General features: G+C 41.6%; 1 protein-coding gene across 1 annotated transcript in view; it reads left to right on the top strand.

The window, feature by feature from the left end:
* The window catches only part of GLTP (glycolipid transfer protein), a 34,348-nt gene extending 24,712 nt beyond the window's left edge, over nt 1–9,636 (top strand). The window contains exons 2-5 of the mRNA XM_066603874.1: nt 2,773–2,831; nt 5,410–5,543; nt 6,559–6,709; nt 9,067–9,636. Of these exons, the coding sequence (XP_066459971.1) occupies nt 2,773–2,831; nt 5,410–5,543; nt 6,559–6,709; nt 9,067–9,249 (527 nt within the window). The 3' untranslated portion in view covers nt 9,250–9,636. The remainder of the gene's footprint in view (nt 1–2,772; nt 2,832–5,409; nt 5,544–6,558; nt 6,710–9,066) is intronic.
* The last annotated feature ends 8,305 nt before the right edge of the window (nt 9,637–17,941 follow it).

The following is a 17,941-nucleotide window of genomic DNA, read 5'->3' as shown; positions in this document are numbered from 1 at the left end:
ACAGCTGAGACAATATAATCAGTGCTCCCCGGGCAGAACACAGCGTGCGGTCCTTTGTTAGCAGCTTTTCTGCCAAATGATGGATTTCATGCCAAACTGAAATTCATCATTTAGCAAAAAAGTGAAAGATCAACATATTTGCACCCAACGATTATCGCTCAAAGTGGCTTTTGAGCGATAATCATTGCCTAAATGGGCCTTTACCGTGCACTTTTCGTCGATCGCCGACTTCAGGTCCACATAAAATCCTCGTCCCTTAGGACAATAAGATAAGAGGGACCACACGCTGTGTTCTCTGTGGGCAGTGCTGATAACTGCTGTTAAACAATGCTATCAGCTGTTAACAGCCGCTGTCCTGCTGGAGAACAATAGTAATGTATTTAGAGAACAGCGTGTGGTCTGTTCTCCAAATACATGCAATGAGGTACCAAAAGGCTGATTTAGCCTATCAATACCTATGCAAAATGATCGCTCAAAACTGTCAGTTTCTGACGAATTTTGAGCGCTCATCTGTGTGTGTAAATGCATGTTAATAGTTGTGTATGACTAATCTTATATAAAGTATGTAGCTCCAACATGTATAGCTGCTGTGTGGTAGAGGCTACAAATGCAGATTATATGCCGTCAACACAAAGATGCATGGTGCAAGGAGAGCCCCATTCAAGCTGTGCTTACAGTACAGAGCTACTGCGGAGTCCGCCTGGACTGGATTTGAACATGCATGCACATTTCTGCAGCCCAGTCCTCTCCATACCAGTCAAAACACATACTTTACACGTCCCTCCTGTCTTGCTTCTTAATGCCATAAGAATAATAATAATTTGGGACCGTTACATTGTCTATGCGTCTCCTATGGCCTGTATACTCTGCCTGATGTATTTGGGGTTCACGCTGTTTGGTGGACTTGGATTACACTAGAACATTACGGAGTACTTGTCTTTTGTATGAACTGCTTCATAACACTGTTTCCTGAATTGGTGTAAAGTATTGTGGAAAGTTAAACAAACATGTCTTAACTTTTTTACATTCTCCAAATACAACGAAAACTGAGAGCTTTCAAATGTGTTTTTCTGCACTTGCTACAAGAGTTTCCTTCTAAAAGTCGACCTGCGCCTGTCACCAGCTAATCTCCCAAGTCCTATTCCAATACAACAGTCTCATTTGCACTGAGTTGTGCTCCGGTGTCTGGGGATCCTCATCTATAAAGCATGGGCTCAATTGCAGATACATTTCTCTGCAATGCTTAAATGCAGGAATGAAAAATGTAGATGCGGATCATGAGTGTAGTCAACTGAAAGAGCAAATCTAAACTGCATTATCCAGTTTCTTCAAACCTTCTTATTGCATTTCCCTCACCCCAAAAAAGACCCAAAAAGCACTTTCACAATTATTTTAGTTTATACAAACTACCTGTCAGACCAAGGATGGTTATGAGGAATAGGAATGTCCATGTACCAACTCATTTGACACTTTTCTGAACAGTGTGGGATTCTAGGAAGGCTGAATGACCCCCTCCTGTAGGAGCTGTAATAATGGCCATATTGGCCTAGGATTTCCAGAAACGGCTCTTACAAAAAAAGTTTGAACTGTTTACCATTTATAACACTCTAATCCTATGTATATATTTCTGACTATAAATTGACAGACCAGATTTCTAGCTCATGCAATGTATTCATCGGAATGGCTTCTGAATGCTCTTGTGTGACAGGTTAACTGATGACATAAAACGATTACATCTGCATCGAGTGTCTGCAAGGTACAGATTATCAGGCTGAGATAAGCAAGCCAAGCAAGAAGGTTACTTGATGCCCATCAGCCCCTCTCTTTGTGGAGATGCCTGATCGGGTAACTATCTTTTGTTACAGACGCCACAAAAAAATAATTAAATAAATTTGATACAGTAGGCCATTCCATTCTGACCCGAAGCTGCAGAAATTAGGATTCGTCTCATTATTTATTCAGATGCCGACGGCTGCACTTTGTAACTCGGCTCACTAGGTATTTTTCCACTGTTTTGGGACGTCAAGGCTTTCAGTCTCGAATATCACGGTAAAGATTAAGGGTGTGAAAGCAGCCAAGGGTTAGAAGCCTAGAAACTACTGGATGATGAACTAACCGAGCGGACTATTTAACTGTGGCATTTCCCTTCTGCGGGTTTCGTTTCTTGCCTTAAACTTGCCAAAGTTTTTGGTTGTTTTTGGGTTTGTCTTTACTAAGGCTAAATCTTCTAAAACAAGAAAACCCTGAGGGTAAAGATACTACTACTAGGTGGTAGGGCAAGTCGAATCCAGTCAGGGATTTCCTTTTTAGGCAGCCACAGCAGAACAGGAAGATGGTATTGATGAGAAGAAAGTGGATTATGCTATAGGGTGTACAATATATAATGTATGCATTATTGTACCATGTAACTAAAAAAAAGTAGTTCTCAACTGTTTATGCTCCATATTCACACCTATGCCAAACTTCAACTTTGAATGTATAGAATAATTCCTCACCCACATTCAGCAATTAAAGGGGTATTCAGAGCCTGGACAAAATGTTTTCTAAATTTCTCTAGAATAATGGTAACAAGATGAAATGTTAAACCTCCATCTAAATCCTCAAACTGAACTTGGTGCCACCTTTTTCTGACCTGCACCACCACTGCATTCCAGCGAGTTTCAGATTTCCATGTTATTTAAAATGGTTGCCGTGGAGTGCAAAAAATGAGAAAGGCTTCTAGGATAGTCTTCTAACAATTAAAATTTATTTGATCAAATTTTGTATTTTCAGACTGTCTTGGAGCCACTATATTCTCCCCAATCAAGGCTGATATTACAGGCAACATTACGGTAACTTTTTTATTTATATATATATATTTTTCTTTGGGGCAAAGGGATAAATTGCCTATTGCTTATTTGTCATTAGATTGTGTGTGTGTGTGTGTGTGTGTGTGTGTGTGTGTGTGTTTATGTATATAATATACCTTTTTTTAAAAAATTTTTTAATCCTTCCAGTGGTTTGCTACTTCTGTATGTTATCTCCTAGTGTCGCACAATTTTGAATAAATGTTTGTTTAGGCCCCCTGCAGTGTGAGAAGTGGTGGTGTAGATCTTAGAGCTCATGTCCACGGGGAAATTCGGGCCTGCACGGATTCCCCATGCAGAATCCAGCAGCGGGTCCCTCCTGACCCGCAGACATGAGGCCAAGAAATAGATTATACTTGCTTGTCCGGACACTGCAGGTCTCCCCTCTGTCGCGGCCAGATCTTGTTTCTTCTGCCCAGTGTGTCGCGCACATGCGCCGTGCATATTTTTTTTTAAACTCCTGCTGTCCAGCACAATAACAGCCGCAGGTCTGCCGCGGGACCAGACTGCTTCCTTTAGCTTCAATGGAAGCCGCGGGAGCCGTCCGTGTGGGAAAACCGCACAGAATCGAGCATGCTGCGGGTGTTTTCCCACGCATGCGATACGCACACCGGGGAAAAATAACATCCGCAGGTATTTAATTACCTGCAGGTGTCCAATGATTCCCTATGAGCAGGATCACGCGTGCGGGAGACGTGTGGATTTACTAATGCTATTTTTCCCGTGGACGTTGGGCCTTATAGCTCAATCTTATCAGAAAACATTGCCAAGACTCAAGCAGCTGGTTGAATTTTATTTCTTAAAATAACCAGTAATGTTAGTTACAATAGAAATATTAAGCAGGACATACATTTTGAAGACTTTTTATTCTTTTTATCAAACGGGCATTTTGTGGAAGAATGTGGGAATACTTTTGAATTTACAAACTTCTTTGATATTGCATAGTCATTATTGCAACAATAATGTATTTTGTTATTGCTATCAAAATGTATAGGTTTTTACCATAATATGACGTGTTGGCATATCATTGGGATATGCCATGACCTCCTGATTGATGGGTGTCTGATCAGACCTACTGCTCAGACTGAAGGGGCCATAGTCTAAGGCTAACTGCAGAAGGCGAGGGCGATATCCATGTGAAAGCTCTGTGGATGCGAGGCATATTTCATATGAAAACAGGCTAGTATCACTTTGGGGATGCAGGGGATCCCCCACTGCGGCTGTAACAGACGCGGCAGAGGATCACAGAGTTCTCCCGTGGCTTTCAATGGGGCCGACGCTGCTGTCGTAGGCCCCATTGAAAACAATGGGGCTGAGATGTCAGATCACACAGCCAGATAGAACATGCAATATTTGTTTCTCACATTGCATTGTGGTGCTATGCGGGAAAAAATTGCTCATGTGTATGACCCCGTTCAAAAGAATGGGGTTCATATTTCTACGTCTCGCAACTCACAAATATCGCACGATTTTTCGCTGCCATGTGAAGCTGGCCTATTTCACGGTGTTGTGACTCCAGAGCTCAACATTTGGATGGCATTTACTAAAATAGAGGTGTGTTGCAGTTCCCTGCACAGTACACAGCTGTGCTCCTTCCCATGTGGGGGGAAAAAAGTGGGAGTTGAATCTACATTGATCATGAAGTGGTGGCATAGCCTAGTTACATAGTCAACAAGATTTTAAAAAGACCTAATTCCATCAAGTCTAACTTATACTTCAATTATTTGTCCAGAGTAATATAAAAGTCACGGAGTGCTTATTAAAATGTACCTTTTATTGATTATTTCTAAAAAGTAGGGTCTACTACCAAAGTTATAGACTAATATTCGTCTATAACGTTAGTTGTGGACCCTACTTTTTAGAAATGCTCAATAAAAGGTACATTTTAATAAGCAATAGTGAATATTAAGTTCCCTCGGTGACTTTTTGGTATAGATTTGGAACTTATCTGTCTGTGATTAGAATAATATAAACACCCCCCCATGAGGCGAATGACCATAACCCCATATTAGGAAAAAGATTCCTTCCTGACTCAAAATGACTCACCGGAGCAGCGCCCCCTCTTCATAAATCTAGAACCCATAACTTGTTTCATTGCTCTTACAGTAAAGAATTGCTTGCTGTAATTATGGCACAACCTTCTTTTCTGTAGACTTACAGAATGCCCCCTTGTCATAGTTACAGGCCTAGGAGTGTAAAATTGTGAAAAAATCTCTGTACTCTTCATATATTTTGGATTAGAAAAAAAGATTGCTATGGGGCAATTACATTACAAACTGAATAGCTGTAAGTTTTATCCTGGTAGTGCGATCCACCCTTCTCTGCGCCAGCTCTCATTCAGCTATGCTCTTATACAGGTGGCAAAATATTGTACACCATGTTCAATGTGTAGTCTAGTGATTTATAGAGGAGAAACGAGGTTCTTGCCATAAGCATCCGTGCTGTTTTTGATGCACCTTATTTTATGTGCCACCACTAGTGTTTATGGGAATATTTATATCCGTTTAGTAAATGAAGTCTAATTTTGGTCAAGTAAATTTAATTTTTTTCCTAATTTTACTAGAAAATTCGAAATGTTTATGAAACGAACCCCACCAAGTTCAAAACATTACAGCAAATTTTGGAAGGAGAAAAGGAAATGCATGGGCCTCAATGGCCAAAGGTTGGAGCAACTCTAGCTTTGATGTGGTTAAAAAGGTAAGACATGTACAATGTTGTTCCCACTTAAGAAACTAACAAACTTATAATAAATAGTTAAAGGTGCATTCCAGAACTGCATTTTTTTTTCTATTGGTGGCTGGCAGGTTCTCAATAGACGATTGGTGAGGATCCACTGCTTCGGATCCTGGCCAATCGACTGTTTACCAGGGCCATTGTCACTGCAGTCAGTACAGAAAGATGAAAGGGCTGACAATAGTGCAGTGGCCAGGGTTGGTACTGCAAGCGCAGCTCCCCTTGAATTCGACGGTTTGGATTGGTGTACAACATTTGCAATTGCCTTTTTGTTCTAGATTATATAAATCTTGTTTACCTTCAGGAAAAAATACTCTGTTCTGGGAGGCAAACATTAGTTCAAAAAGTGCCTTGTAAAATGTGATCTATTTCATCATGGGCACAGAGATAGTTACACTAAGTTTCAACAAGAAGCAAAAAAAAAAAGTGATATGAACAGACCCTATATTCTACAAATCCTGGCACCATTAGTATCTATTTACTTTTTCCAGTGAGTGAATTTTAGAAATGCATAGGCGACATCAAGCACTTGCCATGGAACAATGCAAATTGACCCCGAAATGACTCTCTACTGCTATCAGCTTTAAAGGGGTTTTACTAGAACTTCTATTTAACCGGCTGGCCATGCTGAAAAATAACAGCTCTAGTGCTGCATCTGCTGTTCTGCACCAGGTCAGACTGCAGCCAATCACAAGCCTGTGGTGGAAAGCTAAAGGAAAAATCGTCGTTCAGTCGGAGACTGAAAGATGGGAGTGTTTACACACAGCGATTATCACTCAGACGATGGCTTTCAAGCGATAATCATTGCATGTAAATAGGGCTTAAGAAAGGTTCTTAAGTAGGTTAAATTAAATTTAGTAAGAATGAATTACAGGCGGATGGAAACTATAACGGTCTCAAATTTTGTCTAATCACCATTTGGCCACTTTTATGAAGAAAAAAAATGGAAACGGACTAACACATTCTGCTTGTTTCACAGGGGCCTAAAGTTTATTCAGGTATTACTACAAAGCATCTCTGATGGAGAAAGAGATGAACAAAACCCGAATCACATTAAGGTCAATATAACAAAGGCTTATGAGATTGCACTAAAAAAATACCATGGATGGGTTGTACAGAAATTATTCCAGGTGAGTGCTCCAAAAATCTAGTGTTTAAAAAAAAAAACACACACAAAAAAAAACTCGGCCACCCATATAGATCAGTCCAGATGACATAGTTGATTTGAAGAATAGAGCGCCATAAAGTTCAACTTGTGATCCAGAGGAAAGCAAAATAATCCCCATGAGGCGGATGCTGTTTGCTGTAAGTAGGGGGAGGGGGGTGGATACCTGACTTCAAACATGGTAACCCTGGAGCTTAAAAGATCATTAATATTTTTATATTGTAATTAAATCGCTCTTAAGCCATATTTTTTTCCCCCAGTCTGAATAAGCCCAAATTTGTTAATCTGTCTTGACACTGCAAACCACATATTCCTTTAACAACCTTGGTTGCCCTCCTCTTGCCACAGGAGGTGGTGAGTTCTCTTTCAATTAAAATGTTCAAACAAAGGCTGGACAAATCTGTCTGGGGTGATTTAAGGCCCTTTTAGACACAATTTCCGCTCAAAGCCGTCTTTTGAGCGATAATCGTTGTGTCTAAATGCAGACATCGTGCAGTTTTCGTTAAGCCATTGTTGTCTTTCAGCATGCTGAAAGATCAGTGATCAGTTATCAGGGATTCACAGCAGGATACAGCTGATACTATTGTTTCAGCTGTATCCCGCTCCCTGATGACAGGCAGGGTATGAAGAACACAGCGGTCCACCTCTGTTCTCCATAGCCTGCTCGGAGCGCCTGGCTGTATAACAGCCGGGCACTCGGAGCGGGGAACAGCTGGGTGCAGAAGACAAGCAGGGACACCCCGCTTGTCTTCTGCATCCTCTGCTTGGAACGCAAGGTGATCGCTCAACGTTTGAGCAATCACCTTGTGCTGTAAAGGAACACAGCAATTATCGCTTGAAAATTGCTCAAAAGATTTTTTTTGAGCGGTAATCTTGTCTAAACCCGCCTTAAGTGATCCTGCACTGAGCAGCGTGCTGGACCCAATGACCCTGAAGGTCCCTTCCTACTCTGATTCTATGCTCCGACTGTAGTTCAACTATGTCCTTTTACACAGGTGCCCAAAATTGTCTACAGCATTTAGTGTGTGGGCTACTAATTTTTGGTGTTAGCAGTTTAGTCGTTCACGACCCTCAGTGACACTAAATGCTCCCTCCCATTTTTTGCACTGCTTCTTTCACTTGGTTGATATCCATGCCAGTATCAGATTTGACTGTATTAAACTTTTTTTGATATAGAAGCAAAACCTTGACTTTGCAGCAGCTGCCTGACACGGTTTGCAGAAGTTGAGTTTACTGTCCACCAATATCTCCAAGCCTTTTTCAGTCGCAGTTTTAGTATTTACTGCACAATTTTAAGGTCTGAAGCAATTGCAAGCGTATGATAATTGGAAGGGCGGAAACTAAATCTATATTTGTCCACATGCACTACGGTAGTACGCACTAGATCATTAGTTAAAGGGAGAACAGAAAGGGGAAATACAGTCAAATGATTTTTGTTATAGATCTGTGAGAAGATCGTATCTGTGAAGTTTGAGCAGATACTACAGAGTTTCAGTGCAAAAGGATTATACAGTATACTGCCGTGCAATTTATTTAGTATTACTCAGATTTCTGGAAATTCGACACCATGTTTTTAGCTCACTGATTTGAATGGAACTTTCACTAATAATCTGATATCCCCCCCCCCCTCCTTTTACCCCTCCTCTTCCACCTACAACAAAATTCCGAGAAATACCAAAAAGGTTTAGGTGCTCTGAAGACCTTTCATTTTGCCAATTATGAAATTCACCAGTGAGCTCCTTTATATAGAATATTGAATATTTCTTTTCTAAAACAAGATTAAAAAGATGTAGTTTGGATGGTTCTTGACATTGGTTGAGGGAGAACACCCCCTTAAGAAATAATCCACCAAACATGGCCGAGATGGGAACACTGCTCCTGTACGAGGTGACCGGTAGTACACTAACGGCTGAGTACAGCTTCTCTACATTGTTTCTATAACTCCTATAGGTGTCAATGGGAGTTATGTAAACAGTGAACTATGTAACTCGGCGTTGTAAAAACACCATAGTTTGCTGTGCTACACCATTTGTGTAACTTCTATGAGAGTTATGGAAACTGTAGAAAAGCCTTTTTCTATAATCCTAACTACCCCCAGCCACCTCACACAGCTAGATGCGGGTCCTACCCAACTCTTGTTCTGGCCTCCACCACCTCTGACCTATCTGACTTTTATCCTTAGACTTTTAAGGTATAGTCAGAGTTGGCAATACCCCTTTAGCTGTGTTTCACAGTTCAGTTGAGGACAATGTGTTCTAAACTACATACAGATTGGGAATGTTTTGACTTTGTGTACAAGGTAACATGTTTTCTATTATTCAGGCTGCGCTATGTGCTGCTCCGTATAAAGATGACTTCCTCAAAGCCCTTTCCAAAGGACATAACGTGAAAGAAGAAGAATGCATAGAGAAAATCCGTCAGTTCCTGGTCAACTACACTACTACAATTGAAGCAATATATGTCATGTACAACAAGATGGGTGCAGAGCTGGATTACAAAGCCTAACTACTCATCTTATAGACTTAACCAACTCATTGCTTTTAGCTGCAACTCAGGACATAAAACTCTTCTGAAGTTTCAGCCAAACCCATTGTTTGGCAACCTAATGAAAGTAATACGTTCAGCATTATGCCTGTATTGGTTTGACAGCCCAGTAACTTGAATATTCTTTAAAGTGGATTTCCACCCAAAATGTAAAATTGTGGCCCTATGTTAGCTACAACATGGCTATTATATGTGATATTTCCAGTTTCTTGTATTGCAGAGGTGAACAGGAAGTGCAGCCATATTGGCTGTCACCATTCTGTAAGCACGTTGAATCAATAACCAAGTATTTTTCTGGGAAGCAAAGTCAAAAGTGACCACTTGTATGGCCACATGCAAATGGGGGGGGGGGGGAAAAAGCTAAGTTTGGCAATTATTTTAGTCCTTGTTCTAACTTATGACTTACTAGTATATGGTAATTTTCTTTACATTTGGGTTGAAATCTTCTTTAAGTTAGTAGGTTCCTAAGTGACAGATCTAACGAAGATATTTCTACTTGTGTTATGTACTCGATCTCAGTACAAAGTGACAGTGTTTTGATGGCGTGGTTTTAAAATGTTCTTGTAGTGTTAATTGCTCGAAGACCGACAATGGTTGGGTGTGTTACACAGCAAAATGTCTAATACTGAGGTCCACAACGTAACAGGCCAGTTTCAGATGAACATATCCTACTACAACCATATTTCATCAGTATTTTACTCTGTATTTACAGCCATTGGGTTTTATTTTCTACTGGGAAAATACTGATCCATATTTGCCCAATAGAATACCAATATGGACACAAACTGACAAAAATGGGCCCTACTATTTTTTTATTTTTTTTAATAAACCAACAGCTGTGTGAAATACAGCCATGTGACTAGATGAATTTACATTAGCTCCGTATTACAGTCCACAAAAAACAGACCAAATATGAAGTTAAAATACGCTTGGTATTAGTGTATCTTGACTCCACCAGAAGCTAGAGGTTTGACTAGGGAACGCCCCTCTCACACCCCCAGCTCCCGATGGGGTCAAGGCAGGCAGGTCCTAGCAGCACAGTGTGCATAGATGTGTGCCAGCGCTGCAGCCTTAGGCTGAGGGTTTGTGGTCTTCTTGGCAATATTTACACCTCATAATGTAAGGCTATGTTAGCGCAGCAACATGGCATCATTAACATGTAACAATGTAAGGCTAAGAAGACCTCAAACCCTCAGCCTAAGACTGCAGCACTGGCACACGTCAATGGAGATGCTGCAGCGATAACTGTCACCTGAGCAGCCTCCCCCGCCCTGGCCCCTTTTGGCGCCTCAGTGCTTTTTTTTTTTTTCAGCAGCCAGCTGTCACCTACGTGCCGGCCGCCACAACTATGTGCTCCCTGACAAGCTCCCCTGCTCGCCGATCGCAATAATGCCTCAGCCGCTGCTTCTGCTCCGGCGGCTGGGACAGCTGTCCGGCCGCCGCCGTTGCTTCAGTGCTGTGTTCCAGCAGCTGTCTGTCAGCTCTGGCCCGGCTGACACCGCCGCCAACGCATCGTGTCTGCTCACTCACCACTGCTCCCTCGCTCACCGAAGCCAGTCCGCTCTCACATTCACCAATGCCATTCTGCTCCCCCACTTTACGCTGAATCGCTAGTGGCCTCCCAGGACCTACACGGCTACCAGATGTGCAGCCAATCACTAACAGGAGGTGTCACCCTCCCTGTCAATCTTCACTCCACCAGGAGTTCCTGGTGGCGTCAAGATACACTAATACCAATACCCTTGTCTAAAAGTGGCTTAAAAGTAACAATTTTAATCTCTGTATAAGAATGTTATGTTTATAAACAAAGTTTTTAGCTCTCTAGATATGTATTTTATAATTACTTGCACCCCTACTAAAATAACAATTCTGGAGCATCTTTTCTTAACACTGGAATGTGCTATTTCTCCTGGATATGTATGAATAAATTGACAACTGGGTGTGTCACCATTCACTTTGATACTGTCCAAGCAATGCTGATGGTGTCAGATGGTAGGGGCACACCTCCTTGATGAGGGGGAACAGTTAATGCGCAACTGTCAATTTTTTTTTTTTTTTTTTTTTTTTATATTCATAAGTTTCCAGGAAGAATAACAGCGAAACTGCAAAATGGTAAGAAAAAATGCTCCAGCATGGTAATGGGGAATACAAGAACTTACTAAAACAGGAGAGCTGACAAGTCCTCCGAAAATATACACCATATATATTTTGAAGAGGAGGTATATTTAACCCTCAGGTGTCTTATTAAAGATATAAGTAGATTATCCTGCCCAAATAAGAGAGATCTATCATGGTTAAAGGGGTTTTTATGTAAAATTAGTCTTAATCCGTGCATAATGAATAATATACTTAAATTTTCAAGGTCTTTGCATGCTACACGTATTAAAACATGCCTGCTTTACACCAGTGCATGGATTGTTCAGCATTGTAACGAGCCATGCACTTATATGACTAAATATATGACCTGTCCTGCCAGCAAGGCCGACTGCATATCTTTACAGACACTGCTCTGCTAACTCCAATGAGGCCTCCAGTTTTCCTCCTGGTCCCTCTTAAAGTCTCTTCTTAGACCATATGGATTGGACAAGGATGATTGCAAGATATGCCCATGATTATTGGATGCTGCTGGCATCACACGGATGCTGTCTGTGTGCTGTGGGGCAAGAGGACAAGACACTTCCTCTTTATGAAAGGTGTGCAGCTCCTGGCTGTCAAAAAATAAATTTAATTAAAAATTTTCATTCATTGACAGCAGGCAGAGAGCTTGAAAGCTTGAGATATTGAACACTGATATATACTAAAATATTGCACAACAATGAATGGGATTTACGTGAAAATGGAAAACTTTTTCACTTTGCAGGGTCACTTCAGCCAACATACAAATAAAGATTATTGTTATTCTCAACACTAGCACAATGAATTACCCAACTGCGGCTGTAACGCTGTGTCCACACATGGCGGATTTTGGTGGACTCTGTATGTAACAGTATAAATTGACATGCTGTGGATATAAAATTTGCCCCACAGGTTAATTTACGCAGCAGATATTCCCCACAATGCGTGGGTCCTTTTTACTGGAGTCTCATCCACACCGCAGGCATTTTTTTTCCGCAGTCCATTCCGCTACAGAACATCTACAACCCCTCCGCTACCTGGGTACATACCCCATTTCCTTCAGCTTGGATTGACCTTGAAAAACAAAGGGCCATGGGCCTCGTAGCCTTGTAAACCAGCAGGGGAGTTCGGCATTTGCATCGCGTGTTATTGAACATTTAAAACGAACGCTCTGACTTTGTGAGAGAATGGGGGATTTTTTAAAACTTTGAAATCAAATTGTGCATTGTGTGTTATGAGCTTCTAGAGGTCCTTTAAACCACAGCATGCAATATATAGAATAGCTAGTCCGCTGCAGTTTACTCATTGGCATTAATGCAACCGAGATGTGTCTTTAAAAATATACAATATGGTTTGTATATTTTCATAGAGAGCAGCCCTTGGGTTTAGCTTGCTGCCTTCATCCATTGGTAGTAGGTTGATTCCACATATGACTGAAAAGTGGATTTTTCAGCAGATTTCACCTTGGATGCCACCTCTCTGCACTAATCTGTTCCAGATTTTCCATCTAGATCCCCCCCCCCCACACACCCTATACAAAAACTGACCTAAAGCGCTGTTTTCACTGTAGAGATCTGTATTGAAAATCGGCAGCCTTTCTGATACTTGTGGATGCACCATAATACTCTGTTGTAATCTGAAAGCTTCCAGTGCCTTTTAATAATCTTTAAAACAAGTGGCATTTATCAATGACTGCCTTATAGAGATGAGCGAGTATACTCACTAAGGCACATTACTCGAGCGAGTAGTGCCTTAGCCGAGTATCCCCCCCCCCCCCCCCCCCCCCGCAACTCACCTGTCACCCGCGCCGGCCCCCGAATCTTTAGAGACGAGCGTGGAGATACTCGGCTAAGGCACTACTCGCTCGAGTAATGTGCCTTAGCGAGTATACTCGCTCATCTCTACTGCCTTATCTTCCACTTTTTCTTTCCTTTTTTTTTTTTTTTCTATTTTGGAATTTTACGTAATAAAATATTTACTGCTGACGCTTTTCTGTTAAACCTGGCTATGATCACATGGCCATTTGGCTAACGTAGTGATTGGCCAAAGGGGCATCTGGTTTATGGCTGACTCCCGCATAGACATGAATGCTTAGATCTGTTGAGCATCCTTATTGGCATTGGTGATATACCAGTCTCTTGCCCCCAAATAAAGTCACCAATGACTTCCTGTATACAATGCTTGGCCTAGCAACTACTAGCCCACGTGTCTTGTATACAGGACACCACTGCAGCCAGAAGATCCAGTGATGTCATGTAATGTACGGTTGGGGCACCGAACACATGCTGTTTGGGGCGGATAAATTATTTTCAAAATTAATGTTTGGAGCCGGGCAGGGTTAAATCTTAAAGAAGACAGATAACTGACAACCCTTTAAGGCCCTGCGGCTGCACCAAACAGGCATGTTCTCTCTTAACTGTGTGACCAAACGAGAAACTGTTTACGCAGTTTTAAATTTTTTCTTTTGTCCATTTTATTGCTCAAACATCTGTCTATTGAGATTAAAAACGTTTGACCAAATGTCTTTTTAAAATAACTATTTAAACAATGAATTAAAATACTATATTTTGACAGCACTGCGTGTCTTGAGTGTTATTTATTTTATAGTGAGTAGAGATGAGTGAGCATACTCGCTAAGGGCAATTACTCGATTGAGCATTGCCCTTAGCGAGTACCTGCCCGCTCGGGAGCAAAGATTCGGCTGCGGGCGGGGAGCTGCGGGGAGGAACGGAGGGGAGATCTCTCTCTCCCTCTCTTCCCCCCCCGCTCCCCCCTGCTGAATGCCGCTACTCACCTGTCACCCGCGCCGGCAGCCGAACCTTCTCTGCCGAGCGGGGGAGATACTCGCTAAGGACAATGCTCGATCGAGTAATTGTCCTGAGCGAGTATGCTCGCTCATCACTAATAGTGAGCACAATTTATTCTTCGAAATCTGAGCACTAGGAATACTATACTTGGTTTCTGGGACTTTGACACTGATGGCCTAAACAACCTTCCAGACTGGCGCAATTTTCCAGATTCTGCACCACAAGTTGTAAATTCCATACCAAAATCTGTATGGCTCCATGCAATTTTTGATGTGGAAAGAAAATTACTTAAAGCAGTCTGTAATTGTGCATCAAAACCTGCTGGTGGTGCAGAATTCCGTAGTGGCAAACTGCGCTGCGCCCCAGTGGAATTCTGCTGCCCATGTGAAAGGTCCGTAGGTCTTTATTTTCAAATAAGACCAAAATTGCAGCAGTAACCCCATTGTAGGTGGAGATATAGCTGCATGAAGTAAACATACAGCTGTCCTTTCAGCTGCTGGGGGGTTGCAATCATGCAGATTTTGAAAGCTAATCGTTCAGTGTCAACAGTCAATGTATCCGCCTGTATAAAGTGCCTGTTTGAGCAAACTTTGTCATTTGCTTGTGCAAACAATTTCTCACTCCTTATAAAAGGAGCCCAAAGCTGCATATATTTCCCCAGGGAAGGCGTAAAATGAACTACTTCTGACCGTGTTATCGCTTCCCCCTTAGAGCTCACTTGCTCTGACTATTACCACTGTATGTCGTCTTTTCTTGGGGGTGGGAAGGGAGTGAGATGCCCCCAAAAATATAAAATGCTATGGGATGTGGTGTGCAAATGCAAATTTTTTTTTTTTTAAAGAAGGCTTTTGTTGTGCCAGAGTCTCCTCTACAAAACAAAGGCAGAGCTACACTGATTACATCTATGTCAATGGAAAAATACATCTGCTATAGGTCTTGCAATGCAGAGACCTCTAAAGGTCCATTTACACTCAACTATTATCGCTCAAAATTCATTCAAACGATGGCATATGAGTGATAACCGTTGCGTGTAAAGGTGCCATTGTTAGGGTGACTACCCACTACAGTTTTTTTTTCACTGCGAAATTCGCAATGTTTTATTTTTTATTTATTTATTTTTCTGCAGGGGTCTATAGGACTTGTAATGTTAAAATTGCAATTTTGCGCAATCGCGACTTTAACATTACAAGTCCCATAGACCCCTGGGGGGGGGAAAAACCCTGCGAATTTCGCAGTGAAAGAAAACTGTAGTGAGTAGTCACCCTTAAGGTGAGTTTAAAATCCATCGTTCAGCTGGAGATGGATAACACAGACCACATGCTATGTTCTGCACAGGAGTTGGAGATTATATTGTATTCAGCCAACAGCCCATGCGAGAAGAATGGAGCTGTGTGCAGAGCTCAGACCACATGCTGTGTTCTGCAAACTGCTCCCTGAGGCCCTTTGTCAGTTTCATTTGAGTGTAAAAGTGCTAATGGACATTAGTGCCCAATAACACTTTATGCAAAATGATCGCTGAAACGGTCAACCTTGCAATCCCTTGAAAGATTGTCTTTACGTGTAAATGGGCCTTTAGTCCTTTGGTAAAAGTGATGTTTTACTACAGTACCTTTTGCACAATAGAAAACAAAGTGTATAAACTTGGTATTTTAATTGTGACAATTCATTGAATAAAGACAGCCTGTCTTCATAATGCATAGTGAACACTGTAAAAAATAAGCCCAAAAAACTGGCACCGTAGGCTTTTTTATTTTTTTTTTTGCACCCCCACTAAAATAATTGTTATTCAATACATATGTACCTGAAAATGGTCCTATAAAAAGCTACGACTTCGTCCTACAAAATAGAAGTCTCGTACAGCTACTGTATCGTGACTTAAAGATGATGATTTTTATGACCAACATTGGGTGGGTGGGAATATATTGGCCCTTTTTAGAAGGGGTTGTTCCAATTCTATCTGTTTTGCCGCAGGAAGTTACACAGTAGCCCAGATTGGTACTGCAGGCTGAGTCCCATTCGCTTCAATAAGCGTCCACCTGCAGTATTCACCAAAGAAACTGTTGTATGGAGCTGTCTGCTTCCTGCAGCAAAACTTCTAGAAGCCACTTCCCCATGTAATGTGGACAGGCAGATTGCTGTTTGGAGGAGCATTGCCCACAGATCATTTGGCCAAAAATATAAAAAATGTTATGGTTTGTGGAATGTGGTGTGCAAAAAAAAAATATCCTAAAAAAAATTTCTGTCTGGCAAAACAATGTAATAACTAACCAAACAAGTGTGTTACCCCAATTTTTTACCAATGGAAACTAGAACTCATCCTGTAAAATTAATATATCATATAGCTCCATTATCGAAAAAGTTAATGTTACGGCTCTTGAAATGCGGAGGTGCAAATACGATTTTTTTTTTCTTTCAAGCTCTTATTGTATAACGAAAAAACGACAACTTGGTATTGCTGTAAACGTATTGAATTGTGGAATAAAAAAATTTTTCATTTATACCGTATGGTGAACTTCATCAAAAGCCAAAAAAAACCATGATGCAATTACCCCCCCCCCCCCCCCCCAAAAAAAAAAATATAATGTGGGTTACTTTTTTTTTTGGTAAATCTAAAGTGGTACCATTAGAATATACATATGGTTATGTTGACACCAACAAAAATTAATATGCAACTACATAGTGAATATGCAAGTATCGTGTATTTGCTCCAATGGCCTATCTTGGGCTGGTTTTTTTTTTACGCATATCAAAGACGCAGTTCTGAATAACCCAGTGAAAATCAATCGCATTTCAGTACTGCGTATTACCCATGGCATAAATACACCTGTGTGAATGAGCCCTAAGACCATGCCCAGGTATCACATAGGGAAGTATGGCCCAATCATACCGAGCAGAACTTAATCACAGCAGATTCATGCATTCAGAAGGCATAACACTGCCACAATAGCCAGCTCCACCGAGGGTCTTCTGACCAACGAATATCCTATGGATCTATAATGTTGTAAGTCATTAGGGTTGCATTATAGTCAAGTTAAGAAAACCCATCAGGCCAGCAGTCTATTTTTTTTTTCCCTCCCCCTTGAGTTTCAGAAAGAAGCACTAAAGGGAAACTGATCCTGCAGTCTTTTACAAGTTTGTTCCTGGCATCTGGTTTTGCTGACTCCACCTCCCCTTCTCTTCCCCTTGGTGTTGGAGTCCCCCAGGGCTTTGTCTTCTGCCCCCTCCTTTTCTTTATCTACACAGCCCCTATTGGACGGACCATCAGCAGTTTTGGCATCCGATACCAACTCTACGCTGACGACCCCCAGCTATACACCTCTTCCCGTGACATCTCTGCACTTTTCCTTCAAAACATCCCCAAATGTCTGTCCGCTGTCTCTAATGCTATGTCCTCTCTCTACCTAAAACTAAACCTCCCTAAACCTGACCTACTGGTATTTCCACCCTCCACTAACCAACCTCATCCTGATATCTCCATCTCAGTGTGTGGCGCCACCATAACTCCCAGACAGCTTGCCTGCTGCCTTGGGGTCATATTCGACTCTGATCTATCATTTACCCCCTACATCCCATCTCTTGCCCAAACATGTCAGCTGCACCTCAAGAACATCGCAAGAATCCGCTCTTTTCTCACTGTAGACACGCTAAAAACACTCATTGTTGCCCTCATCCACTCTTGGCCCAATTATTGCAACTCGTTGCTGATCGGCCTCCCCTGCACCAGACTCTAC

This window comes from Eleutherodactylus coqui, chromosome 5 (genome assembly GCF_035609145.1).
Source record: "Eleutherodactylus coqui strain aEleCoq1 chromosome 5, aEleCoq1.hap1, whole genome shotgun sequence".
NCBI lineage: Eukaryota > Metazoa > Chordata > Amphibia > Anura > Eleutherodactylidae > Eleutherodactylus > Eleutherodactylus coqui.
Note: the sequence above shows the minus strand (reverse complement) of the source record. Positions and strands in the feature narration are given on the sequence as shown.